This window comes from Psittacula echo (assembly GCF_963264785.1).
Source record: "Psittacula echo genome assembly, chromosome: 11".
NCBI lineage: Eukaryota > Metazoa > Chordata > Aves > Psittaciformes > Psittacidae > Psittacula > Psittacula echo.
This window is the reverse complement of record NC_137746.1, coordinates 4,750,288-4,776,936: the sequence shown is the minus strand read 5'-3', so window position 1 is coordinate 4,776,936 and position 26,649 is coordinate 4,750,288. Positions and strand designations below refer to the sequence as shown.

Genomic DNA, 26,649 nt, shown 5'->3' with positions numbered 1-26,649 from the left:
GCAAAACATTGATACAGAATACCAGAGTAGTGCTTTACCTATTGCTGTCACCGCTCTGCACGGCAGCCGTCCCCCTCCCAGCACAGAGCCTCCTCTGCGGCCACAGAACCCAAGACATTTGTTTGTGATGGAGGAAGAAAACCCGTTTTGCATCAACTGAACCTAACTGGGGGGTTAAGGGGTTGCAGCCTGACCACTCACAGCGTTTCCATGCCGGTCAAGGAGGAAGGCTGGAATTCACTTCCTAGTACAGGACTGCCTGTGGTGCCCATACCCATCAGTGCTATCACCTCAGCTGCCAAACCTTTTAGTGACTATCCTACAAAATTCCCAGGAAAATGCCCTCTCTGCATTGGTTTGTTCTGCATCCCACACGTGGTGAGTCCAGCACAGAGGAGATCCATCTATACACCTGCAGCAACTCTGGTGTTCAGGATGTCTGCCTGCACACACACATTGCAGCCTGCGTGCAGTAGCTTCTCGGGACTTCTGCCACTGTCATTTCCATCATAAATGCTGGCAGGTATGGATCCTGCTGTACAAAACACCCACTGCCACTCCAGCTACGAGGGACTAACCAGAAGATCTCTGAGGATCTGCTGATGATATTTCTACTCCAGCAACCCCTTCCATTGCCAATGCAGCTGAGACCTGTGGAAAGCAGAGCTCCTGGGAACACAAGAAGGTACAAGGAGTTTTGCTGTGATCTGCACTCAAAGTCCTTCCCATCTCTCAGCTGAGACCGGTGCGTTTGGCCTTTATATTCTGACTCTTCTGAGCGTTCCTTACGAATTGTACCGTGCACATCAACAGACTGCATTAGAGGCACTGTTGACTTCTGTACCGATTGCAGTCTAAAAGGAAATCTGTTTAGACTTCATGTGCCTTCCACACACGCGTATTTAGAAGAGTAGTTTGTTCAGTGATGATCTTATTGGGAAGAGTTAAAAGAAGATGTGCTTTGCTCAGCAAATCCACGCCAGAGCAGTTGATCACTTTTTTCCTTCCATATGAAAATGTTTATGTGGGTCTTTCTGAATACTTTTGAGTTTGCAAATAGCTCACAAAGATAAATTTTACTCGTAGGTAGTACTGGCAGGCTCAGTCACACTCAGTGATTATCTCAGCCTCTTAAAAGCCTTTTTCCCCCCCACGAAAGCTTTACTCCCCCTGCTCTGGTTTGAAAGAATGTAAGCTTGTTTTACAGGAATTCAGAAATACAGCGGAGTGTTGCCACTAGATGTCAGCAGCAGTAAAGATGATAGACAGGGAGGCTGCTAATAATGCTTGTGAAATATAGGTCAGTCTGAGACTGAGCAATTGATTTATCTTTGTCACTAAAGTATATGTTACCTTCATAACAATAGACATTTTGGGTAACACACTTTAAGTCACTGATCTTAGAATGTGAAGCCTAGCCAAACTTGTGTTTTATCTTTGTTTTCTAGTTTACAAACCCAAATTCCTCAGTCTAATTTAACTGACCATGAAAGCACGGTGGTTGCCATTATGTTAAAGATAACCATGTCTGCCTGTGCCCAGGAGCAGAGGACAAGCAGCTTTCTCTAAGGCTTGTTCTATTTAAAACTGTAGCTAACAACCATCCTTCCAGTTACTACCAACATCCTCTAACATCCTGCAACCTAATCAATTTTGGAAGCAGAGTGCCCAAGCTTGAATCCTGAGGGCACAAGAACTCACTTGAAACCTCCAAAAAGGTTCTGATTTACAAAGCTCTGTGTACAAGGCAAATGCATTACGCCAGGGCTGCTGCTGGCTGGTTCCGGTGCTGTGGGAGAGGTGATGCTGCTCCCAAATGTCAGCTTCGGGAATGCTCCCCAAAGCTTTTGTGGGGAAGGGAACATGGGAAAATAACTCCCATGTCTGTAACTCCAGTGCTGAAAATGTGCTGGCAGCTTGATATGGCCTGGGCTGATGGGGCAGGGGAGATCTGCAGCTGAATGGTGGGCTTGGCCAGGGAGTTCAGGAATATTTCTCTGGGCTATGAAACAGGTGGTAGAGAAAACACAGTCTGACTCCAAGCTGAACCTGTTTCCAAGCCTTAATGTACTGGGATTTTAGTTAAAAAACAAATCAAGATATTGCCATATGCTTTGTTTTATTCTCCGGGGGTGCTGTTTTGTACACACTGCTTCTACACCTGCTGTGTATATAATGGTGATGAATTTATTTCCAAATGGATTTTTCTCCTGTGTATTTAAAAATGAGACTGTTTCTTCTAATGATAAGAGACTTCCCGATGTGTTTTCTTTTTAGGAAACCAATAGGTGAAATGTTTAGGGGAGCTTTTGTCTTCCGTAATTTCATAATTACAGAATTTCAATTTTCATGTAATTCAGCATATAAAATCCTTGAGCAAAGCAGTGAAAACACATTGGAGGTTTCAGCAGTTGAAGACATGCTACCAATCAATGACAAAAAGCAACCCATGGAGAATGACGCAGGTCATTACTCGCGGTTTGGAGGTTGTCAGAGCAACCCACAACCCAGGAAGCCTGTTTGTGATGACCAAGGCTTTCACACCAGAAAGCCTGTGTTCTAGTTTGCCTCCTTTCTTCTCTCCCCCGATGTGCAAATCTCAGTGTTCCGTTTCAGCTGCTGTAACCAAGCACAAATGTGTTGGCTGCAGCAGTGAACTAGATTTACACCAGCAGAGATTTCAGTCTGCAGTGTTTACTATTGCACCAGCCCACAGCTCAGAGTGAACCCATGAATTTTTATATGTAGCATATGGTTCTGCAGTCAGCAAAACAGAGCAGACTCTTGGGCCACAATAAAGAACTCACCCATCCGTAATGCATAGCTTAATTAAAATAGTAAGATGCCAGAAATTTCCAGCTTTATCATAAGAGTAAATAACCATCCTTGGCCACTGTAACTGTGCCTTATTAGCCTGTACGTTTAATATGCGTTATAAAGGAGTGTTAGAGCTTAGGTTTCCTGGCCGCTGAATACTGATTTAATGCTGCCCTCTGCAGGAGATCTTTTTTTAAGAGACAAACGCATTTTATACTACAGGACAAATTTAATGCAGATTTAATGTTGTGACACTGTCCCTTAATGGACAGCACACACAGCGGTGGTCACACCTTTTGCAGAACTACCTGGTTTGAAAAGGTATCTGTAAAACAGGAGTGCATAGATAGAACTTTAATGTATTTTTCTAAATCTGGTATTTCTTTCTTGGGAAGTATCATCATATTCTCACGTCTGTGGCGTTTTCTTAGTCCCACTGTTGCAATAACAAGCGTTATACAAATAAAGTCTATCTGTAGTAGGTTACCTGTCAAGTTTCCACTTTTACATTTCAAAGTATGGAAGCTCTGAATTATGTTCTTTAAAGACAACAGATACGTATTTAAGATATGCAAAAATATAATAACAAATGATAAAAATATAAACACTGACATGTCCCCAAACCACTTATCCTGAACAAACACTGTAGGCATCTGGCTGAATTCAAATCAGTGAATTTGGTTCCAGCTCGCACTAACATAGCAAGGAGCATCTTCAATAGGTGTTCAAGGGTGGAATAAAAACCTCAGGACTGCTTCAGTTCATTTGAAGCTCCTAAGTTTTACCTGTTCAGTATCTGCTGACATACTTAATAGCACAGACAACCTTCCAGTTGTTTAACTGAGAAGCTTTTCAAGTGAGGGGTGAAGTATCTGGACATATGTCAAGAGGCCTGAGACACTGTAACCTGCCAAGGCAATCTCTATACTGACTGACCCTGGCAATCTTACAGGACAGTCCAGTCTGTCATTTACCTGCCTTTTAATTGTGTCCCTCACTGTAATCCTGTAATTAACACAGTTTGAAATACTTCACAGCTCCACTCTGGGAAACCTATTGCAGACTGAAGCAAACCAGTGAGCAAAAAATCCATTTCCTAAACTTCATTTTCCGTTATTATTACTCATATTTTAAGCTAAAAATTACTTCCTAGTATTGTCACGTCCCCAGGTGAACTGCTGCAGCTTTTCCATATGGTTGTGGTATCATTAGATGGCACAACAAAAAGACATGTCTGTTGTGTAATCTGCAGCTAAAGTAAGTGCTGAAAACCTGTCACTTAGAAAAGAATGGGAGAAGGACTTAATAGATTGTGTGACTCTATAGTGCTGTAGAGAGCCTGGGGGGAAAACCACAGGAAAGCTGGGAAACATGAGTTTTCAATGCATAAGAAGTGGCATTACTAATAACAGAGTGGAGTAAGAAATGCATTATGAACATTTGTGGTTTTCCTACATCTCAGGACAACAATCTGTCCCTGTTCACTGAATTCTGTAGAAGTTGCTTCATAGTTGTGTGGTTTTGTGGAACAGGCAGTTCACTTGTGTGTCAGTGTGGGATTTCTTATGGAACCTACATTGTAATGAACAGAAAGTTACAATGGAGATGTCCCAAGTATCTGTAAATAGCACTAATACCACTTGCTGGTTTTTTTATATGCTGTTAAGCACTGTGTTGTATGCTTCACTTTGAAAAGTGCATTTTACACGAATTCATTAAGTATTGGTGAGGAGGGCACATCAAACTTGCATTTCTGCATCTACATTAAAGAACTAGGACCTGCTTTTGCAAAGCACCCACGTTACCCACTGAACTGCCAAATTAAGCAGGAACGGTAGTAAGCTGCCATCAGCTAGAATGAGGGTTGTAGTTCTGTTGTGTTTGCTGTTGAGCTCCATAGGGAGAATGCAGCTTTATGGACCATTTAATAACCTAGCAACTCTTTGTGTTACTGTTTGGGGTTCTTTTCTTGTATCTTAAAAAAAAAACCCACTCAATATGATGAATGTTCAGCACAAAACACTGCATTCAAAACTGACAATCATTTGTTCTGTTGCATTAAATTCCTTTGGATGTTTTAAAACTAGCATTTCTGTAACAACATAATGAAACTGTACCTGCTGGTATCTAAAACCTAAATGAAAATCTCACTTGTTTGTATACAGCTTAGAGAAATACATGCAATGTGTGCTTTTATCTGTATTTGTTTCTAAACGATGCTGATAGGGCTTAATCCTCTACCACGTTATGCAAGTGTCCCTTATTTATGGGAATGGTTGCATCACTCCAGTAAGGCTGTTCAGAGGAGAACAGGCTATTTGTGTGTGTGCAGTTTGGACACCTTGTGAAAATTGGTTTTGTTTTGAATGTATTTACATGGTATTTTATATAAAGCTGACTAAATCTCCGTAAAATATATCACCTTTAAGAGAAGAAATATATATAGAAATTAAGAATACAGAAAATGTACTTAACATCTCTATTTGCAAACTCTCCTGTGATTTTTTTAATCGTGTTATGTGCCATGAGAAGTATTCTATTTACTCATTTCTTTGGGGAACAACTACTTTAAAAATGAAGGCATTAACAACAGTATTTCTTAGCCATTGTTTTAACATGTTAAAATGGTATTAGTTAGTACTGCATTGTGTATTTCTAGTTTAAAGCTGTAATGGACAGTACATGAATTAGCTTGAGACCTCCAAAAATGTTTTGTACTTTCTGTAATGAAAGCAAAGACTAGGTTTTAAAGAATGGTCTCTCTGTACAGATTGCTTTTCCATTTGTGAATATGTATAATGAACTCTGCATTTGTAACCAAGAGTACACTTCCAAATTGTAAATGTTCAGGTTGTTATTATAAATAGCTACTAAGTATCTTAACCAGGCAAGAGTTCAAAATAAAGATTAACAGTCATTCTTAACTCTTGCTCCACTGTCTTTTGTGACTTAAAACCTGACTTTTAAGCAAAGACTGTTTAACTTCCTGAGTTCAATCTAACTTTAAATGCCCAGCAATTTGGGTCTGGGTTCTTCATATTACACTAAGTTTAAATTGCTCCTGTGTTTATCAAATAACTGCAACTAGAGATAATTACTGGTGGCTATACTTAGTCAGCAACACAGTCTGCCAAGTGTGTAGTTTTAAAGGGTTTGCTTCATTTTCTGGAGTCTTGTTAACAGATGTTGTCAGTTTAAAACAAAGGAATGTGAACATGTACTTGGAAGGAAAAAAGAAATCCGGCATCTCTTAAAATGGAGCTTGTTAAGTTTATAAACTCAGTTACGGGATACAAGACCCTCAGCGGCAGAGGACTCAACCCATCCCAGAATGTCAGTTCTGGTTCTTTATTCCTATTTCCCAAACAAACAGGAACAGGGAAATGATTATTCTAATCTTCTGATAGCGTTTCCTCTTTTAATCCTAACTATTTCCTGCCCTAGGACTGGCTCGAAAGTAGTCAGTCAAGTCTTACCTGTATGTCACAGAGTACATGGGTGACATGTGCCCATGGCAGGGGGGTTGGAACTAGATAATCTTAAGGTCCTTTCCAACCCTAATTATTCTTTGATTCTACAACGCTGTCAATGATTTGGTTTCACTTTTACTTAGTTTACTTCAACACAAGTAGGCGTTGAAAAATTCCTACAGTTGTAACACCTCAGCTACAACCTCAAATTATTTTCAACTGTAAACGAAACGTTATCATTCTGTATTTCTAGGGAGAGAATGTTATGATACAGCTGTAATAATGATCCTTAAGAGCCCAGAGAAATGTTACTTCCTCTGAGGTGCTTGGGAGCTGGGGCTGCAATCACCACCCAGTGGTGCAACACCCTGTGGTCCAGTTTCTACGCAAACTGCCATGCCAGGACCTCAGTGGTCGCAGCTTCTCCCCTGTTTGTGCTATGGGATCTCGGAGGTGAAGTCACGAGACCTGATGCTATAAGCGAAGAGTCCAGCCTCGCAGCCGGCGGAGCCTGAATGCCTGGTGAGTGACCGAGCCCCTGCTCTCCTCCCTGTGCAATCAGCCTGCCCCAAGCTGCGGCTGGGATGTCACCGGGGCGCGGCTGGGCGGCCAAGGCTGGCCGCTGCGATAAGGGAGCGCACGGCCCCAGCACTGACGCCCTCTCACGGCAGCGCTCAGCGCGGCCCGCAGGGGGCGCAGCGGGGCGCGCCGAGCTCCGCCCCAGCCCGGGCGCCGCCGAGGGAGGCGGCTCCGCTCCGGTCTGGTCCGGGCCCCGCCGAGGCCTCGATCGCCGTCATGAGGCCGGAGCCGCGCCCCCGGGACGAGACCCTGGCCCTGCGGCGGCGGCTCATCGGGTAAGTGCTGCCGGGGGCAGCGCGGCACCGCCGGGTGAGGGGCCTCGCCGCCTGACGGGGCTGCAGGGCCCGGTCTGGTCCGCTGCTCCCGGCCCCCCGCACGGTGGCGGCGAGCCCGGCTGCTCCGAGCTCACCGGGACTGCGCCCCGGGAGAAGCGACCGAGCTCCGGTTAAGGTTAACCCAGCAGCATGGCGGGGGCAGCCGGCGCTGTTAGCGTGCAAAGGCTGATGGTACTGGTGTAATTAACAGCGATTAGCACTTCTTAAGGAGGGGGGGGTTACGGAACTGAAGGAGAACACTGGTGTGCTATCTAACGTGCCTGGTTAAACGTTAACCTGCTGAGAAAGCAGCTCCTGGGAGCAGACATGGGGCTGAACCTACCCAGCGCTACACCCTGAACTCCGGAAAACTTTGTTACACCAAAACTGCGATACATTAACAACGTGTCTGCCTCATGTGATGGAATGAAGCACAAGACTCTTTTCCAAGCTTCTAATTGCTTGTATTGCTTCAGCTGACCTCAAGAATTTAGTTGTGTGAACTGCTACCAGGAGCGGCAGCAGAACTGTTGTATGTAACTGGGAATGCTTTCGTATTGTGCCTTACGCATTCCAAACCAGGGCTATTTTAATCTCTATGTATTTTATGAATCCAGAAGTTGGCCCGCAAGTAAATGCTGGAATTAGAATTGTGCCAATTGCACAAACCTGAAGAACACCACTCTGTGTATTTCATCTTTTCCTCACCGGTTTGCCCTGGCACCAGGAAGAAAGCCCCAGCCTCTCTATGTGCTTCCTTAGCATCTTCTCAAGAGTCAGGACAAGCTCACAAAAACCCAACTGTTTCACCATTCCACTACCAGCTCACACAGAAAGCACAGGAATCCCTGTACAGGAGGGACAGGGAAGCAGTTTCTCATTTTATCCTTGTCTTTTGGTGTTCATTTGACCATGATTTTGTATTTATGGTCAAATTATTGTATTTTTGTATAAGCAATCTTTTACTAAACAAAGCATGAACATTTGGCATTGCTCCTTTAAGAGTCAAATCTCTGCAACTCAGACTTGGACAGACACGTGGCTCAATTTCATCTGGCAACTTATCTAAGAAGTGAAACAAAACAAACACACACTGAATAAACCCAATCTTATAAAATCACTCAAGGTTTCAGCTAAGGTTAGTGAAGCTTTATACAGATGCAACAATCTCAGCAACACACTACCCAGGAAATCAGGTCCTGGGCAAGTACATAATAAACAATCACAAGGTAAAGAGACGCCAAGAGGGTTTCAAGACATGAAGGGCAAACAGCGTAGAGCATAAGGAACCACAGTTAAGACTGGATAAAACTACAGAGGTAGGTGCCAAGTGCTGTGGCTAGATTCCTAGTGAAGGTTTTTCAGTTCTGGAGCATGTTTTTTCCCTGTAAGTCTAACACAATGTAACTTTAGGAGCCAGAATCAGGATGGCAAACTGGGGCAACATCTCTCCCTTCATTAACTGACTGAACTGCAGATATTACCAGTGGAATAAACTATGCAACTTCTGGACTTCACTAAGATTTATTTTCCTTTCTAATGCCACAGCTCTTCCTGCAAGCTGTTCTTCTCTAACAATCCTGTGAAGATCGTCAAGGCAAAAGGCCAGTATATGTATGATGAGAATGGAAGACAATACCTTGACTGCATCAACAACGTTGCTCATGGTAAGTTCAAAGTCATGTTATTTAAAACCATGTTTTTCTAAGCACAGCAAGGCACAATCAGTACTTTTTACCAATACTGCATTGTGTTGGGGGAAGGTCTGTTTAAATAGGAAAAGTGGGAGAAACCTTTCCAGAGCCTGTAGTCTGGGAAATCACAGCTCACATTTGACTTTCTGAGTGTGCAAATGTGCTTTCCAGACTCACTTCCTGTTCTGTCTTCCTAGAGACGTGCTTGGCCAAAAGTTACAGCGTTTTTCCATGAAAGCTCAAGCAAAGCACCCCAACTGTAAAGCTAACGAACAGCTTGTTGTTCTGTTGGGTTGGTAAAAGTTACTGCTAAGCAAACAGTCACAGGACCACTGCTCAGTGTGGGACCTTAACTGTGCATTAGGAAGTAGCTGCTACTTCACAACTGTATTTGAAATATCTAATGGGTCAGTGCTGTCACTAATGCCATAGCAGGGCTAACAATCCTTTGATGGTAAAGCTCACCTACACACTCCCAAACCCCTACATTGTGTAAATTCCTAGATCCAAATATCAAAATTAGACACTATTTGTTCTAGTATATCAATTTCCAGTATCAACTACAAACCTTAAAGTTATCAGGCAACTTCAAACATTCTGAGGGGGGGGAAAAAGCCCTTTTAGAGGAAGCTTACAAGGTGTGCTACCACTGGCTTCTGCTGACAGCATTATTAATGCCTCACTGATACCTCTGTACTATTACAGAAATATAAGCATTAAGTTAATATGGGAATGAACATCATGGGTGACACGGAATAAGTCTCAAATCATTCTAACACACTCTCTTGCAGTTGGACATTGTCACCCTGCTATAGTGAAAGCAGCACATGAACAAAGTCAACTGTTAAATACCAATTCCCGTTATCTTCATGACAACTTGGTCGATTATGCAGAGAGACTTTCAAAAACACTGCCTGGGAAGTTATGCACCTTCTATTTTCTGAATTCTGGGTAAGTAAGTTGGCTATGTCAGAATTGATCCCTTGTTCTCCCCAGGTGTATACAGACAAGTACAACACTCACTTATCCACAGCCAATTGCACTATCTGATAGGGATGACTAGATACTGACAAAAGCCATGGTCTGGGGGTTTTGTGTTCACAGAAACTGTGGTTGGTCCTTTTGAGAACATCAGTGACTCTAAAGTTTACATTTAGTAAGCTGTCTATCAATCAGGAAACTAAACTAGTGCTTCATTTAAGAATGTTTTATAATCCAATGCCTTATAATGTAAATGTTTACTGTATTACCTTCTGGTCTGACTTGTCTTCTGAACTGGAAATTACTTCTAGTAGCAATGCATATTTCTGCTGGGGGGCAGATATTCCCAAGCGACCTACAGCTAAAACAAGTCTTTTTCCATAGTTCCTGTACTCCAGCTTTTTAAGATGGATTCTGTTCTGGTGAACAGTCCTATCTAATTAGTGCTGACTACTAGGAGATCTGTGAGCAACATGCATAGAGTTCTGTTCTTTGCAGACACAAACAGCATTGCGCGGGGGGGTTAGAATTTCCAAACTCAGACAACCACAATAAGACACTTACTGACTTTTTCAATTGTAGGTCTGAAGCCAATGATCTTGCTCTAAGACTGGCACGACAGTACACAAAACATGAGGATGTTATAGTTTTAGACCAGTAAGTATATTGACAGTTTTATCTACTGTGGGGTACAAAGCTCAGTTCTGGTCTGTGGTCACAGCATTTCTGAAACCTGCTGTAGTAGGAAGACTGTCACCAGGAAGTTAAGGGCAAGACCAGCCCTGAGGTTGGGTTCTCCAGTCCATGACAGACACTGACATACTGGAAGGTGGCCAGCAGTGGCCTGCCACAATGGGTAGGGAGCCACAGCCTTGAGAGGTTAAGAAAACAGGGTTTGTGCAGCTGCAAGAGATGTTTAGAGAGAGATCTTACTGCTGCTACAACTCCCTGGTGGGAAGGAGCAGAAAAATGAAGCCAGACCTGAAGACACATGGTGACAGGAAAAAAACCCAACTGATATAAGTTGATATCTGAAGGCATTCTAATGATGAGACAGTGGAATAAAATCCTTTACCATGGAGGTAGTCAAACACGAGAACAGAATGCAAAGGGACACCGGAAACTCCATTCTTGGAGGATACTCAGAAGTAGGACAGACATGTCCCTTCCAGTCCTGCAATCCTGTAATAGTACTTATGACTGCTGTGATTCTAGTCACTGGTCCTGGCAAACCACTGCTAAGGGGTACTGTGCCTCTGCATCCCTTGTATTCAGTACACAAAGAAATCCAACTAGTACTAAAGCTTACTGATAGAAACTGCAGAGGTGTTCTCATCTTCAGTGATTGTACTCCCACCAGCTGAGAGCCTAGCTACTCTTGAGCTATCAGGAATGCTAATCCTAAAGAACACTTTGATACTGAGGAAATTACTCTTTAGTTCTGCTAATTGTTTTTTAAGTGCTTACCATGGACATCTGACATCCTTGATTGACATAAGCCCATATAAATTCAGAAATCTAGAAGGACAGAAGGAATGGGTCCACGTGGTATGTACTTCACACTATAATTACCAACTACTTGTCAATTTAATGAAGTCTTATTTATGATATATTGAATACAGGATACTGTTCCTTTGCACAGGCTCCTGTTCCAGACACATACAGAGGACTTTACAGAGAAGACCATGAAGATTCAGTAACAGCCTATGCTAATGAAGTGAAAAATATTATTGAGCAAGCACAGAAGAGAGGCAGAAAGGTAAGAAGTGATTTCCTTAACCATTTGTCTTGCCTTAGAACTGAGCACAGCTGCCTGCCAGTGCCATTCAGGATTATTGAGCCAAGTGGCACAGACTTGTCAAAGAGGAAAGATCACGTAATAATGCAAGAACCATCTAATGCCAAAGAGCTTGCTGTTAACACAGTTTCCACAACTTTCTGTATTGTGGCTATGCTACTTCTCATTTCAGATTGCTGCATTTTTTGCTGAGTCTCTGCCAAGTGTGGGTGGTCAAATTATTCCACCAGCAGGGTATTTTCAGAAGGCTGCAGAGTAAGTGGTCATTCATTATCTTTTGAAATTTAACATACTTGTGACCTATAGATAAGAGAATTTCTCTGCCTGCTGTAGCATACAGCTTGATAGGCAGGAAATGGTCTGTGCCTTCATGTTAGAAGGTAAACTTTGTATGGCAACAATCTGCTTTTAAATACATAATATAGAATATAAGCCTGTACAAGTTTGTTTCCTTCTAAGTTTGCAAAGTTATGCTGTCTGTATGTTTTTAAACAGCAAATACTATGTTCTGTTTGCTCTAAGAGACAACAAAATCTCTTATGTTACAGGCATGTGCACAAGGCAGGAGGTATATTTATTGCTGATGAAATTCAAGTGGGCTTTGGCAGGGTTGGCAAGCACTTTTGGGCATTCCAGCTGCAGGGAGAAGACTTTGTACCTGATATTGTCACTATGGGGAAACCAATAGGAAATGGGCACCCTATTGCCTGCATAGCAACAACAACAGAAATTGCAGAAGCATTTGCAGCCACAGGAGTTGAGTATTTTAATACAGTAAGTTGCTCAAACTCTCCTTTGCTACAGCAGTCTTAAGTATTAAAATGGGATAATCATGCAGTTTTTATTAATCTTTATCACTCGGTTTCTGTTCATATCATTTTTATCTGTCTAGTACATAGCCTTCTATTTACTGGCTCCATCTGCTAAAAATGGCAGTATGCTCATACATCACTGAGGCCACACTCTCAGTGACACTTGCATCTTTTTTCCCATTCCATGCTATGCCCATTCCTTTCCTGAGCTCAGTTTGGAGGAAACCCTGTTTCATGTGCGATTGGATTAGCTGTGTTAGATGTGATTGAGAAGGAGCACCTTCAGGCTCATGCCACAGAAGTAGGCAACTTCCTGATGGAGCTACTCAAGGAGCAGAAAATGAAGCATCCCATCATTGGTGATGTCAGGTATCAGCACCTTATTTACAGTTTTTGGCTGCTTTTTTCTTTGGTTCACACTCAAACTGATGTGGTTTTAAGATATTCATTAAATCAGTGTTTTCAGAAAAAATCCAACAGCCTGCTGTACATGAGATTAAAACCAACCTGAAGCTTATCAAAAGCCTGATCTACTCTACCACTCTGGGCCAGTACTGCTTTATTGATGTATTAGTTGCTAAAGGAACTCACTTCCCTGTTTGAACTCTTACTTCAAGTGCACAAAGAACAAAATTAATGAGCTGGATGGAAAATATGCTCAACATCATATCCTGCACTGCCACTCTAAGCAGATACAAGTCTGTGCTGTATCACTACATTTCTTCAAAACAGCAATATCCTTTCTATCACTAGCCAAACATCAGGTAATTCTCATGCAGTAAAGGTCCGGTCTCACAAGAACCTTTTTTAGTTCACATACATTTCCCTTCCTTTGACACAGATTTGACTATTTTTGTTTCCTTTAAAGGGGCTCTGGCTTATTCATTGGAGTGGACTTAATCAAGGATCAAGCAGAAAGGACCCCGGCCACAGCCGAAGCAGAGTATCTAATAACAAGGTGCAAAGGACAATGGTGTAGTTCTGCCATGTGCAAGGCAAGCGCACAGTAATAAAGTCATCTTGCCACTCAATGGTTACCATATAGCCAACTGGCTGAAAAAGAAACCAGTCAGTGCAGAACGGCATTGTCTGGACAGCCACATGCTGATGCTGAGTTTTTCTGAACTACATGCAAAGGCAAACATAATTCCTTGCTATTTTCCTTCCAGACTTAAGGAAGAATATATTCTACTGAGTACAGATGGACCAGGAAGAAACGTGCTTAAATTCAAGCCCCCAATGTGCTTCAATAAGGAGGATGCAAGATTTGTTGTGGACACAATTGACAAGCTACTAACAGGTAATACAGATCAAAACCGCCTTATAGAGGGTTGCTGTTGGACTGCCTTGAAGTCAGTGCTGAGCCTGCTTTTCAGAGATGCTAAAATAGCCAAGATGGTAGATACTGACCACATAGGAAAATTAATCTGGGTCAATCCAAGCGTAGCCTTCACTTCTGAATTATTCTGGTTTAAAGTTCTTTGTCAAAACTATTCACTCTACAGATGCACATGCCTTTTAAAATAGCTTTGCCTCTGCGCATTTGACACTTGGGGTTTTATACAACTTCTGCACACTCAGTATTAACTAAGTTAGAAACAAGTTTTTGCAGTCATGAGTTTGCTAAATTGTTACTTCTTCTCTCTCCAGCTATGGAAAAAGAAGAACTGAACCAACAGAAAACATCCACTGGTGCTACCTGAGCAGGTATTTACCTACATTTATCTTTCACTATTTAAAAGCCAAGGTTCCTAGATATAACTTTACAAGCATTGTCACTGGCAGCTGAGCAAGAACAAGCATCCTTAGAAATGCTTTTACTTGAACTTAAGTTTGCAGGAATTTCTGGCAATCCAGAAGCACAGAGCAGACTTGTGTACACCTGGAACTCATTCTGACACTTCTACACACATAGTTCATACTCACTTGTTTGTGAGCTAGGTCCACCATGTCCCAGAAAAGCCTACAACCAGAGCATGCTCTGCTTGTCTGGGGAGCTTTAAGAGTGACTGGGTTTAACCCCGGCATGCAAATGACATGCACATCAAAATGAAAAACAGCTTTTATGCTGTTCAGTTCCTCAAGTCTCTAGACAGAAGCTGTTCCAGCTGCATAGTTACTTCTCAGCAAGTCTCCCCTTAACTGCCCTTGACATCAGGAGCACTGTACATTCTGCATGACACAATTTGGGAACCTCTACTTATGCTAACAGCTCTATGAAGAGCAATATAAACAGTATTTTTAATACTACAGCTCCTGTTTTACTTAACATGTGACTTGAAATAGTATTGCCTTCTGTTCTCTTGAGCATTTCTGACTACTTCATAGGATCATTTCACATACGTGGCTGTTACCTCTTGCTTAAGCATCATTTTACCCCTATACTCAGAAGTCTGTGGGTATCAGCAAGACATGAGTCCTGTTAAATCTTCCAAGCCCCATAGGTCTTAGTACCTGTTGAGGTCCCTCTATAGCTTGCTTACAGAGAACATCTACCTGCAGTTCATTCTGCCACGCACTCATGAGCACAGTGTACACATTTGCACAGTTAACACCTCAATAACAACACACTGTAGTAGAAGTACTTCAACCTACTCTGACTAAAAGGCAACCAACAGTGCTTAAACCAAGCGCCCAGCAAAACTCTAGGCACCTAGATGAGAATGTACCCTCATGTAATGATTGTAATCAATGTTATCATTGGTGGCCTCAACCACCACACTAGATTCACAGTGCCAAGACCCTGAGCTATGGAGAAACATGGTTTTAGTTCATTATAATATTAGTATAGCAGGCACAAAAAAAATGTGTTAATATTTTATTTAGCAAGTTAATGGAAAGACATACAGCTGATGGTACTACTTATTCTTGAGAACAGAAAGATTACTTAACAGTGCCAGTTTAACTTAAGAAACCTATGACTTTATGTACTTGTCCGCAGTCTAAACTAAGCACAAAAAAAAATGCCTTTATTTTCTACAGGAAACCAAGAAAACAAAAAGCCTACTTACTTAAGTACAGTACTAGTAGGACACTTACATATAATGTAAGCGAGATGAGGCAATGACCAAGTTATTTAATGATGCTTTTACCAAAACAAAACCCCGTAACTTTATTTTTTTCCATAGGTTTCAAACAATGTTCAAGATCATCTACTAAGAAACACTATTCTACTGTAACTATATTCACATTTAACCTTCATCCTAGCATGTCTTAAACCAGATAAGTTACCTTTAACTTTGTTATTTTCAGTTATCTTGTTATTAGTAAAAGCTTTATGAGAAATAAATTTTGCAAGAGCTTGTTTCAACTCTGGCAGAAGTGTGGAATTGGCTTTTATTTAAAACAGCATATCTAAAAGTGATTACAAAGGAAAGTATTTCTAGTAGCTGCTATAAACTATATATTCTAAATTCATGCTCTCTCAGGTTATGAGTTTTGCAAACGAAGATGAGCCAATGGGTTCTCTCTTTAAATCTGCTGCTACCTAAGCGAACACCATTCTAGCTGCCAGTACACCCAGTCCTGCCCAGGCTCCTCTAACCAGTTTCAGAACAAGGTCCCTAACAACACAATATTCAACAGTCTCAGTGACCAGATTAAGTCACAAACTTCAGACTCAAATCCGTAACATCAAATGCACGAGGAACAGACTGAGGGCCATGGCTCCCAAACCGGTTCTTACAAAATACTCTGCCCTCAAGAAATCTCCAAGATTAGTAAATTAAGAGTTCATTACAGCCATAAGCAACAACCTTGTGTACAAGCCCTTGCTTTCACCAGGCAATTACATGTTGTGTCACAAACTTTTCAGGCCAAGGATATAGGGAAAGCCAGCTCTGCATTTAAGTACCAGTATCCTCAATTTCTGCTTAAGGCCACATCACCTGCCAAGGAAGCATCACTTGAGAACATACTTCCTTCCAACAACACCAGAGTAACAGTCAGCTGACAGACTATTGGTAATACACTGCAGCAGTATGGGCCTGATACTGTACACATTCCCCATTGGAGGGCAAACTGTTTGCTAGAAAAATACTCTGCTACCCCTTATTTCATAAGAAAACAAGTTAAAGTATGCAATAGAGTAAAGCATTTCAATTTTACATCCTAAGACAGTAATACTTTTAAATACTGTACTCATTTCTTTCAGTTGTATGCAATTTTATTTGCTAGTTGGGCATTTGGTTGCATACTCCAGCTGTAAAGGTGTCATACCAACTGTCAGATTTAACATCTGATTCATCTGTTTTATATTCCAGATTTCCACTTAACACCAGAAAAGTCTTATAGACTTGTAAGAGTCTTAAGGACTTTTAACTATACAGCAAGTTTTTCCTTCTAAGGACAGCCAGCAGGGAGCAGCATATTATAGTCCCTGCAGGAATAGCTGCATCCCTGTTTAAAAAAAAAACCTGAAAAGGTCACTAGTAACATCTGTTTGTGCCTTGTCTTAGTGTCTTGGTTTGATTCCACTTCTGGTTCTCATTTATTCAAATAGAACATATGGCAAAAAAATTTGTCAGTTTTAGCTTTAAAAAGAAAGATCAAATTGATTACTTAAAGATCAGCAGTTTACTTTGTGCAGCAGCACTTGCTATTTACTTATAAATCTGAGATTAGGAGTATTCTGCAGCCAGAAGGGCAAATCACATCATAGTTATTGCCTTAAAATAGTGGTAAACTAATCAAAAAAGGAATGCATATTTAGAGCTGGTCACTCATCTCTTTCTGAGAGACATCTTGTTGTTTTTCTACCCACAACTTTAGTGGAAGTTCTTTTAGCATTTTATGATACAGAAAAAGGCTGCAGATACTCAGACTTTGCATTGGTAATTTAATGTCTAACCTGTCTTTCAAGGCAGGTTAATGTATAACATAGAATTAAGAACTTGTAGAAGTCTCGGACTCAAGGCAGTGAACATGAAGGAAGTGCAGCCAGCTGCTAGCACAGCTCAACTTCCTCCTGCAGTGCTGTCTGGACTCTCAAGCCCTACCTGAAACCTACAGCTCTGGCTCCTCCTAGTAGAGGCCTACAATGCAGACACTAAACACAGTTATGCTGAGCCTCTGTGCCTGTCTAAAGCATAAGCTGCCAGCACAGCCTCCACAACAGCTAGGGCTTTCCACCTCAGCTCTCTTCTATAACCTCCAGGCAGAAGTGACCGCAGTTTTTAGCTGCCACTTAACTGCAAGTGAGCACAACTACCAATACAGCCTTCTAGTTTTAAGATTAAAAACATTTAACCACAACTCTCCATCAAGGTACTGCCATGAACTAAGTTCTGGGAACAGGATGCTGGCGTTTTACTAATACATAAGCTGAAGAATGGCACAAGACACTAGATTACGCCTTTTTTATTTCAAAAGCTAGGATAGCTTCAATATCCATGTCATGGTGAATCAGAACACATGTAAAATACCTTACAATACATTAGATTCCAAAAAGGTACCAAAAAGTACAGTAAAATTAACACTTCCATTACAGGAAATGTATGACACAAAAACAATACAAAATAAAAAGGTGTAAAGTGACACTGGTTCCCTAAGATGCATCTCATTCTGTACAACTGGAGTAATGCAGAGTCCATAGTTAACTCCAAGAGGCAGTCCCTAGATGCAGAGCTGCAGCTTTAAGCAGACCCTCAAAATCAGTTTCAGTTTAACCTATTAATAAAATCATTAATTAATATCTTCAGCAAGGCTGAAATTTACACACCACACTGTCTAGACAACTAGTTATCTTTAAGTATTAAACATGTAAAACATTTCCAGGGAGCTCTTCCAAGTAAGATGCACATTTAACAGGCCATAGAAATTTATTGTAAAGTTAAATTTGGTACAGAACTGAAGTATCCATCTACAGCATTGTATACAAAACCTATGCAGTCATTTTCCAAAAGAGACCATGCCACTGCATACCTGAATAAGTTTGATCAATATGGCTTGTAGTTATTCTGATGACCACCACGTCTTGGTGTCTTCCCATAATTTGCACTGCCTTGACCTATGAACAAGAGAACAAATGCATTAAACTGCTAATTAGTTATGCTTGCTTATACCCAATACAGTTCTCTTTACTTACTGTAATCATAGCCTGGTCCATATCCATAATACCCATATCCTGAATAATCATAGCCTCCATAGCCACCATAACCTTGCTGATAGCCGTATCCTTGATTCCCATAACCCTGGTTCCAGTAATTGCCATAACCTTGATTCCAATTTTGACTTTGAGCTATAGAAAGGAAAACCATCCACAAAATCCCATTTTAGTACACACAACTTATTTAGAATGTGTCCATACTAAAGTAGTGCGTGTGGTACTTACCGCCGCCTCTTCCGCCTCTGCCTCTTCCTCCATAGCTACCTCTTCCTCCACCACTACTGAACTGTTGCTGCTGGTAAACTTCTTTTGGCTGTGCTACCTTAATCTCGCACTGAAAAGAAGAAACAGGGATGAGTGTGTATGCTGTTCTTATAGCAGCAGTACTCAACCTAACCAGCTAGGAAAGCCAGAGATTACCCTGGAGGCAAAGGAGGTATGTTTGCTGTGCTTCCCATCACATGAGCAGGACTAACACAAACCCAGAAGCATCTGATCTATTGTGCCACCTGGGCAAAGGTAAGTCACTGTCAGCCAGTCAAAGCAGGCAACTCCTTTCAGAGTATTTCATACCACCTATTTCCTACCATCAGCTTCCCCATGGAAGAGAAAGGTACGTCATCACTGGCCATACAAAGCAGGCCATTGCTTTCAGAGTATTTTAGTATTGCCTATTCTCTTCTATCAGGTCCCCCATGGAAGAGGTGCTAAGGCCACCTCAGCACTGCTACTGCTCCTGTAGAAGCCCACTATCCTGGCACAACCTCCAAGACAAGGTTGTTGCTGTTGGACCACTCCACCCGAGCTGCACTGAATAAACCAGGCTCCGAGAAATGCACAAGAACAGTTTTCCTGGCAGCCTTTGTATGTACTGAGCATCTGTGCTGGACTACAGTACATCTACCAAACACTTGAAATCATTACTTATCAAATACTAAGAACAGAATTGACACAGAATGGTTGCTCAGAGAAGCTGTGGCTGCCCCATCCCTGGCAGTGCTCAAGGCCAGGTTGGATGGGGCTTGGAGCAACCTGCTCTAGTGGAAGATGTCCCTGCCTGTGGCAGGGGGTTAGAACTGGATGAGCTTTAAGGTCCTTTCCAACCCAACTCATTCTGCGATTTATGATGACATTTCCAAGACAGGTTCCCAAGCTGCAGTTCAAACTGTCAGCAAGCTTCCTAGCTCCTGAATCTGCCCAGGCTGAGATGAATGCTACTGCTGCTGTGAAACAAACAACTCCCTGTGACAGCAGCACCCTAGTAAGCCTGGCTTGGAGTTCTTCACCGCAGCTTTAAGGTAACCTGCTCTTTCCATTATCACTATAACACAAACAAGCCACAGTTATGAGACACAGATGTGTTTTCCACTCTCTTGGCACATGAGCATTCATCTGTCCTGAAAACAAGCTGCTTTTTTGTGTGTCTTGACAGCTAGCAGTGCATTAAGTTTGCCAAAGTTTATTCTGTGCTGCGTCAAGACCATTAAGTGCAGTCTAAGTCACTGTGTCAGTATGACCAGCTCTAGTAGGGTTTTCAAGTTCGTGTATGGTCACTGACTATGGAGCAAGGGAAAAAGGACACCTCCAGCCAGCACACATCATCTGCCTCTAGTCCTCTTATTAGCCTGACACATGAGTCTCTATTAGCTAGTCCCACAGAAGTCAGCTGTTCAGAGCATCTCCCACCACATTTACTGTAGTTCACATAACCAGCTGACCAGGTACAAAGTGCCATAGACATGTTTACTCTGCATCCTTGTATCTGGTTTATATGACACGGTTTTGGTTGCAGTGGGGGGCTTCTGAGAGAAGACACGAGAACGTGCTCCCATGTTGGACAGAGCCTGTTTCAGCCAGCTGCTTACAAAGTTAGTGTCTGTAAGCCTTGAATTTAAGCAAGTGCTTTATGCACAGGTATACATCTGTTCAAATAGCTTACACTGCTAGACTGATATATAAATAAGCCACTTTTTCCACATGTACTTAATGAATGTAATTAGATACTTTACGTACAAAAGCCCCTAGAACATAGCAAGTATTAAAGCCACAAGCACTGGCAAAGAACCTTGATAGCCTCTGCGACTGAATTTAGGGCAAAATACCCGTTTGTGGCAAACAGTCCTGATCATAATTTTGGTACCTTGAGATCAGGGGTCTACAAAATCCTTTTCAGATTACAGATGCCGTCGTATTTACACTTCATAACTTGGGCAAAAATTTACAAGTCAAGGTTTCTACCTTGCTTCCACTGACGTTATGAAATTTCTTCTCCAAAACCTTCTTCACTGGATCTTCTTCCTTGAAAGTGATGAAGACAAACCCCCTCCTCTTGTTGGTCTTTGGATCCATTGGAAGTTCAATTGCTTCAATCTGAAGACAGGAAATACTGTTTTCAGACTTGTATTTTAGCACAACAGTTAAGTACATAGCATTTGGGACAGTAAAACTCTTTAAGTTTCATATCTATGCATATTATGCAACACCAAAGTTGCAATGGTCTGTCTACACTAACATTTATTTTCAGATCAGAGGTTTCTGATAAAATGTTTTAAGACAAGTGTATCTAATAAGCAATGGAAGCATCCAGATTCCTTGCTCTCAAGATGGTAAACATCTGGATCACTTACAGAAGCCTTAATACATTTGAAGTTAATCTGCCACTTGCAAATTACCAGTAAACTGAACAGCAACTGGAGACTGGATGTTTCAGTGTTTAGTAAGATGACCTTACACACCTCTCCGAACTCTCCAAAGTATTCCCTGATTTTTTCTTCTGTGGCTTCTGGGTTCAGTCCACCAACAAATATTTTCTTCACTGGATCCTTTTTCATTGCCATGGCCTTCTTGGGGTCAATTAGTCGTCCATCTAGCCTGTGTTCTTTCTGTTCCAGAACCTGAAAGATAGTTTGGTATGATTAACTCAAGTTGAAAAGCTTCCCCTAAAAGTTAAGAATCTGAAATAAGAAGCTTTAATTCACCTTTTCGACACTCCCAGGTTCTTTGAAGAGAATAAATCCAAACCCTCTGGATCTTCCTGTGTTAGGGTCCATCTTTATTGTACAGTCAGTCACCTCACCAAATTTGGTGAAGTAATCTTTCAAGTCTTTTTTGCTTGTATCCCAGCTGAGGCCACCAACAAACATCTTCCTGAAATTTCAAAGAGAGAAAAGCTGTTTAGATTCAGGAAGTACTACAAAAAAGCACATGCAGCAAGATGCTCACAGTGGTACACGCCTCAGCAGCCTTGTCAGAAACAGGACCAGCTGTTGAAAGTTAAGCACTTCTGTATCTTGCCAAAAACTAGTGATACTATGAGAGTGCACAAAGGTGGGTGTGTGTCCTCCTTTACGAGAAAATGACACAATGCACCGAGGCTTGTTGCAGGCTACAAGGAACAGTAAAAATTACTCAAAATATTCCTTGCCAATAACTTACATTCTTTCACCAGTATTCTGTTACTTGCATCAAAGCAGTATTGATTATCAAGTACTGCCAACTCAGTTTCTGAAAGGACCTAGGATCATTCCTACTATTTTGAAAGCATTCACAATAGAATAAGGCATCAAAAGCAAAATATTTGAGCTCTTCTAGGATTTTTACAAATAGTGGTAAAAGTTTTAGTCCTAACAACCACCTGCAAGATTTAAACCAGGTATCTATGGTCTCCAGGAACAGCCACATACAACAGATGGGACTTTGGACCTGCCTGAACTACTTGTTGTGCACTTCTTCCTGCTTCTTTATGAATCTAGTTCTATCATCATCAGTATTACAGAAGTATCTCAATTATTAGTCTTTACTCTCATGAGGGGCCAATACAGTACTTCCCTGCCCACTTTCTCCCCCCACATATCCTCTAAAGCAGCTCAAATAACTAAACACTAGTGAAGTGCAATACAGAAGTGAAGTTAACAAAACTTAGATCAGTCAGCAAGGCACTTTTCAAATGCTTCACTTCAAATTAAAACATTAATAACATAGCTGTATTTTCTATTTTCAGAGTTTCCAAGGTAACAAACTAAGCTTTTAAAAGCATTCCAGCCTTTTTACCTAACTATACACTTATAGACTAAAGCAGTTTGTCATTACTCCGCTTAGAAGCAACCTAGATTTGGCATTAGAAGCCAGCAGCATTTTAGAAGCTAGTCTATGTTTAAAAAAAAGAAAAAAGAAGGGGGGGGTTTGGTGTTTATGTGTAACTGATTTCCTAGAACCAGTATCCATTTATGTTCAAAAGGCAACATCAGAAAAACACCTATGTGGTTGCCTGGGGTTTCTCTGCCTTTTTTCCCCTCAAACTGAATGAAACCATATCACCATACACTTTGTAGGCTAATCAAACTGTGCATGCTTAACTGTCAAGTGCAGCATGAAACGTAAGGTGCAAGTTAAGTCTGTGTGCTTCTTGAGCTGTTACAACAGAGAAACGCCATACACTAAACCTTTCCATAACAGCTGAAAGAAAGGTAACTTGACAGATTCAGTCTCATCACACCAGCTTGCTTTCTGACCAAGCACTGCTGCTATAATCTGTACAGCCCAACAGTGGTTTTCCATCCCCTGTCATTATTGACTACACTTACAGAATGATCAACAGAAATACAATGGTTGTGGGGTGACAGGAATTTGTCTGGAAGCAGCTTTAGCAGCTTTACACCATCAGGTTGGGCTTGTGTACACACAGATACTGCCACATGCAAAATTCACCTCTTAACACAGCGGTAAATATGACACTTCATAATTTACAGTCCTTTGTTTTGTAATTGGAATGACTGACACCTACATATATTTAAATAACACAACACAGACCTTTAAAAATTAAGGCCAAATTCCTAGCATTTGGTTTGGCCTTCAGGGGCCATGCAGACTGGACATCTGCACTCTTAACGTGTAGTTTCTCTTTTCTTCCAGAGCATATTAGTGCAGCTAAATCAACACACGTTTCAGCTCTTAACAAAATGCTCGGAGTTCAGGGTGCTGACATTAGCCTTGGATAGCTCTTGTTTTAGCACATGGATCTGCAGTTGAAATGGTCGCCTCCTGTTCAAGAAACGGTACTGCCCACTTTTCAGGGCAGAACACAAAAAAAGTAAACAAAATTGGCACAGAGCTTAAAGATTTGTTTCTCAATCCTTTTAGTGTCTGCAAACGGTACATCCGGCTCTAGCTTACAGAAAGCGTGTGCAAGCTTTATTCCTTCCCTTACAGCCAAAATCTATTACCCTACTGTGGCTTCAGCTCTCTGTTGAACCTGAGGGATCTGACACACTGGTTCATAGCCCTGAGATAACAAAGGCAGTTCCAATTAAATACGTGAGGTAGCTTGAATAACAAAGACCTCCTTGACAAACAGGCAGGTGATTTTAAAGACAAGCACATACACTCACAAACAGACCAACTACAGCAGGAAAGAATACACAAGGATGCCTCTACCAAAACACAGCAAAGCTACACTGACTCCTCCAGGAATTGCCTGCAAGAGATAAGCCGTTTTCTGACAACGCTGCAAAGAAGTACACCAAAATAGCCCTTGCTGGTTTAAATACACCTCGCATCGTCTCAATCATGTAATTATCCCCTTTACTCCCTCCAAAAATACTCAGCTCATCCCCGGCTTCCAAAGCCAGGACTGGGGTTTTATACGTATTACACACCACATTCACACCGACGCCGGTAGCGATCGGCCATGCAATCTTCATAAAGTTTGAACCAGCATACACCACCATCCCTCCCCCGACAGAAAGCAACTCCTTCCATCCGCTCCTCTGGTTAAAAAGGGAAAGGCGGAGGAAAACGCAGGAGGCGACGCGAGCGGAGGTAAATCCCCTTCCATTTTACAGCGTGAGACGGCAACAAACCCGCTCCCCGCCCCTCCCCCAGCCACCACATGGCGCCAACAAAAGGCAGCTCCAGAACAAAGGAAGCGCTGGTGCTGCAAGGATGCCGGCTCACCGCCCGCCGATCCCTCCGCAGCGGGGCCGCCCGCCGCCCTCCCCCGCCGGGCGGAGCAGGGCCCAGGGCTGCGCCAGCCGCCCGCTTCGCTTCCGCTCGCAACCAAGGGCCCCGCCGGGGCCTAGCGGCCGCGCTCCGCAGCCGCACATGGCGCCCGGGGGGGAAGCGGGGAGGCGCGGCCTGCTCCCGCCTCAGCGCGCCGAGGGCGGCGCGGCGCTTACCCCGCATCCTCCTCGTTCTTGCTGGCGTTGATCTGGTCGCCTTCCGCTCCATTCTGGCTGGCGGCCGTTCCCGCTGTTCCCGCTGCCGGCCCGGCTCCCGCTGCCGCCGTTCCTGCTGTCGCTGCCGCCACCGCCGTGCTCGCCGCCGCTGCCGGAGCCCCGCCGGTTTCGGCCTGCTGCTCTCCGGCGTTCTCGGCCGCTTCGTGCCCGTTCTGGGTGGCACCAGCCGCCAACTGCTGCTCCGCTTCGGACATGTTGCCCCGTCCGGAGAGGCGAGAGGGACGACAAGCGCCTGCAAGAGAGGAGCGCGGCCCGCGGGTCAGCCAAGAGCTCCCCCCCCACCGCGCCGGTCTAATCCGGTCCGGTCCCGCCCCTCCCCTTTCCGCTGCCATCCCGTCCGTACTCACTTTAAAACCCGCTCGCAGTAAAATCCGGTCCGGCCGGGATCGGTTTAAAACCCCCTCTCGCACTGGGGCTGACACCCGTCCCCGCGGCGCTCGGTTGCTCCCCACCGCCGCCTCCTCCCCTCAGACACGTACTCTCCAGCCCGGAGCCTTAACGCGTGGCCGCCTTTATACCGCCGGAGCCTCAGCCACACAGCAATAAGCTGCTTCCTCGTTGGTGACCGTTGCCTATCTGTCACGTCGTTCGGCGCTTCCTACTGGCTCTGCCGAGGGAGGCGGGCGGGATGAGGCGAATGGCGGCCCGCGGGACTGGGCTGAGGGAAAGCGAGGTGCGCGTTGGCTGTTCACCGGCGCTGAGGTGGCGGTACCGGCCGTTATAGGGAGAAGCAGCCCGGCCGTCGGGCTCTTGCCGCCGGGCAGCTCCGGCTCGGCAGCTGCCGTGCCTTGTCCCTGTGTGGCGGGCGCCGCATCGCCGCGCTGAACGTTACCGTGCCTATGAGGCGCTTCACGAACACCACACCCGTGACAGGGGGGAAGCACAACCGGTGAGGTGCAGCGCCTGGGCTGTAGCCGGAGTCTGCCGCGCTACCGCGGTTCGGTCCCGTGCGGTGAAGTTGTGGAAACACGGCAGTGAGCTGAGCGCGGTGTTTACTTACAGTGGTTCAGCTCAAGGTGTGGTATGTACACTGAGTCAGTTACTCCAGTGTGAGAGGTTTACTTAATGTTTCCAGCTCTGCTGGTTTTGCAACTGAGAGGGCCAGAATTTTGTTCTTTTTTAATGGAAACTTAGGTTTGGATATTACATAACTCCGGAGCTGGTGCCCTGAGTGTGCCGAGGCCTTAAATTCCTTTTGCCCACAGATGTATCAGCCTTGTTGGCAAAGTTGTGCATGAAGAGTGCAGAAAGCGACTGCTTGCAATCATACTTTGAATCCTCATACAGTATGTGTTCCTAATACCCTGTTTGTCCATGTAAAAGGCACAGAGTTTGGGTTTTGGACAGATAGACAGCCAAAGCTCACTGACACAGCCTTAAAAAAAAAGTTCAGCCTTTTGCTTGTGGGCAAAAAGTAACCATTATTACCTGACTTTGTGTGGTAATGAATACATGTGGTAATGAAGCATACGAATATATGCATCATTACTTGCTTGCTACACTCTGTCAGATATCTCCTCTGGCTCAACTTATGTATTTCATCGCTATTACAAGTTAGAAAGGGTGCACATAGCTACTTGTGAATAAAAATAAAGTGGCAATACATTTTGTTGTTAAGTCTAGGCCTAGGATCCAGGCTGTCCTTCAGTGAACCGCCTTTAGAACGCTCTATCCTGTCCAGGATTCATTTGCTGAAGTAGGAACTTGGTCAAACAGGGAACATGAGGTTTGGTTTTGTAAGCTTTGTAGCACTACAATAAGCAGAGCATTAAAGATGAGCATTAAAAACAACAGGATAGAGGTCTGAACCTCCCTTCTTTCTTTAATAAAACATTCCATTGCTTC

The 26,649-nt window shown here is 43.2% G+C and overlaps 2 protein-coding genes across 12 annotated transcripts in view; one reads left to right on the top strand and one right to left on the bottom strand.

The window, feature by feature from the left end:
* Positions 1–26,157, bottom strand: part of HNRNPAB (heterogeneous nuclear ribonucleoprotein A/B) — a 30,993-nt gene extending 4,836 nt beyond the window's left edge. For 2 of the 8 annotated variants that reach the window (XM_080627204.1, XM_080627202.1), the window contains exons 1-8: positions 25,152–26,157; positions 24,745–25,036; positions 21,550–21,718; positions 21,307–21,465; positions 20,810–20,941; positions 18,797–18,905; positions 18,551–18,703; positions 18,388–18,472 (exon numbers count right to left, since the gene is read on the bottom strand). In XM_080627204.1, the coding sequence (XP_080483330.1) occupies positions 18,402–18,472; positions 18,551–18,703; positions 18,797–18,905; positions 20,810–20,941; positions 21,307–21,465; positions 21,550–21,718; positions 24,745–24,998 (1,047 nt within the window). In that variant the 5' untranslated portion in view covers positions 24,999–25,036; positions 25,152–26,157 and the 3' untranslated portion in view covers positions 18,388–18,401. Of the gene's footprint in view, positions 1–15,918; positions 18,133–18,387; positions 18,473–18,550; positions 18,704–18,796; positions 18,906–20,809; positions 20,942–21,306; positions 21,466–21,549; positions 21,719–24,744; positions 25,037–25,151 lie in introns of those variants that run through there. The other 6 variants (XM_080627207.1, XM_080627206.1, XM_080627203.1 and 3 more) reach the window with 5 other exon arrangements.
* On the top strand, positions 8–15,780 carry LOC308225954 (5-phosphohydroxy-L-lysine phospho-lyase-like). 4 transcript variants are annotated; one of them, XM_080627197.1, is made up of 13 exons: positions 10–7,141; positions 8,729–8,847; positions 9,666–9,825; positions 10,438–10,512; positions 11,316–11,403; positions 11,498–11,614; positions 11,826–11,908; positions 12,202–12,427; positions 12,680–12,834; positions 13,334–13,423; positions 13,635–13,765; positions 14,116–14,172; positions 15,594–15,780. In XM_080627197.1, exons 1-12 carry the CDS (start codon positions 7,083–7,085, stop codon positions 14,166–14,168), a joined length of 1,356 nt encoding a protein of 451 aa, XP_080483323.1. In that variant the 5' UTR covers positions 10–7,082; the 3' UTR covers positions 14,169–14,172; positions 15,594–15,780. The 4 variants fall into 4 exon arrangements, 3 of the variants coding, with proteins under 3 accessions (XP_080483325.1, XP_080483324.1, XP_080483323.1); XM_080627198.1 differs by lacking the exons at positions 14,116–14,172; positions 15,594–15,780 and having other exon boundaries at positions 9–7,141; positions 13,334–13,460; positions 13,635–13,768; XM_080627199.1 differs by lacking the exons at positions 13,635–13,765; positions 14,116–14,172; positions 15,594–15,780 and having other exon boundaries at positions 8–7,141; positions 12,923–13,476.
* Positions 26,158–26,649: the final 492 nt, after the last annotated feature.

What these genes read in the sequence shown, in the direction of transcription:
- LOC308225954 (XM_080627197.1), top strand. Translation starts at nt 7,083, where the DNA reads ATGAGGCCGGAGCCGCGCCCCCGGGACGAGACCCTGGCCCTGCGGCGG. An exon ending in CATCAACAACGTTGCTCATG is followed by an intron (nt 8,848 to 9,665) that starts GTAAGTTCAAAG and finishes ACTCTCTTGCAG; the next exon opens with TTGGACATTGTCACCCTGCT. An exon ending in AGAAGGAATGGGTCCACGTG is followed by an intron (nt 11,404 to 11,497) that starts GTATGTACTTCA and finishes TCCTTTGCACAG; the next exon opens with GCTCCTGTTCCAGACACATA.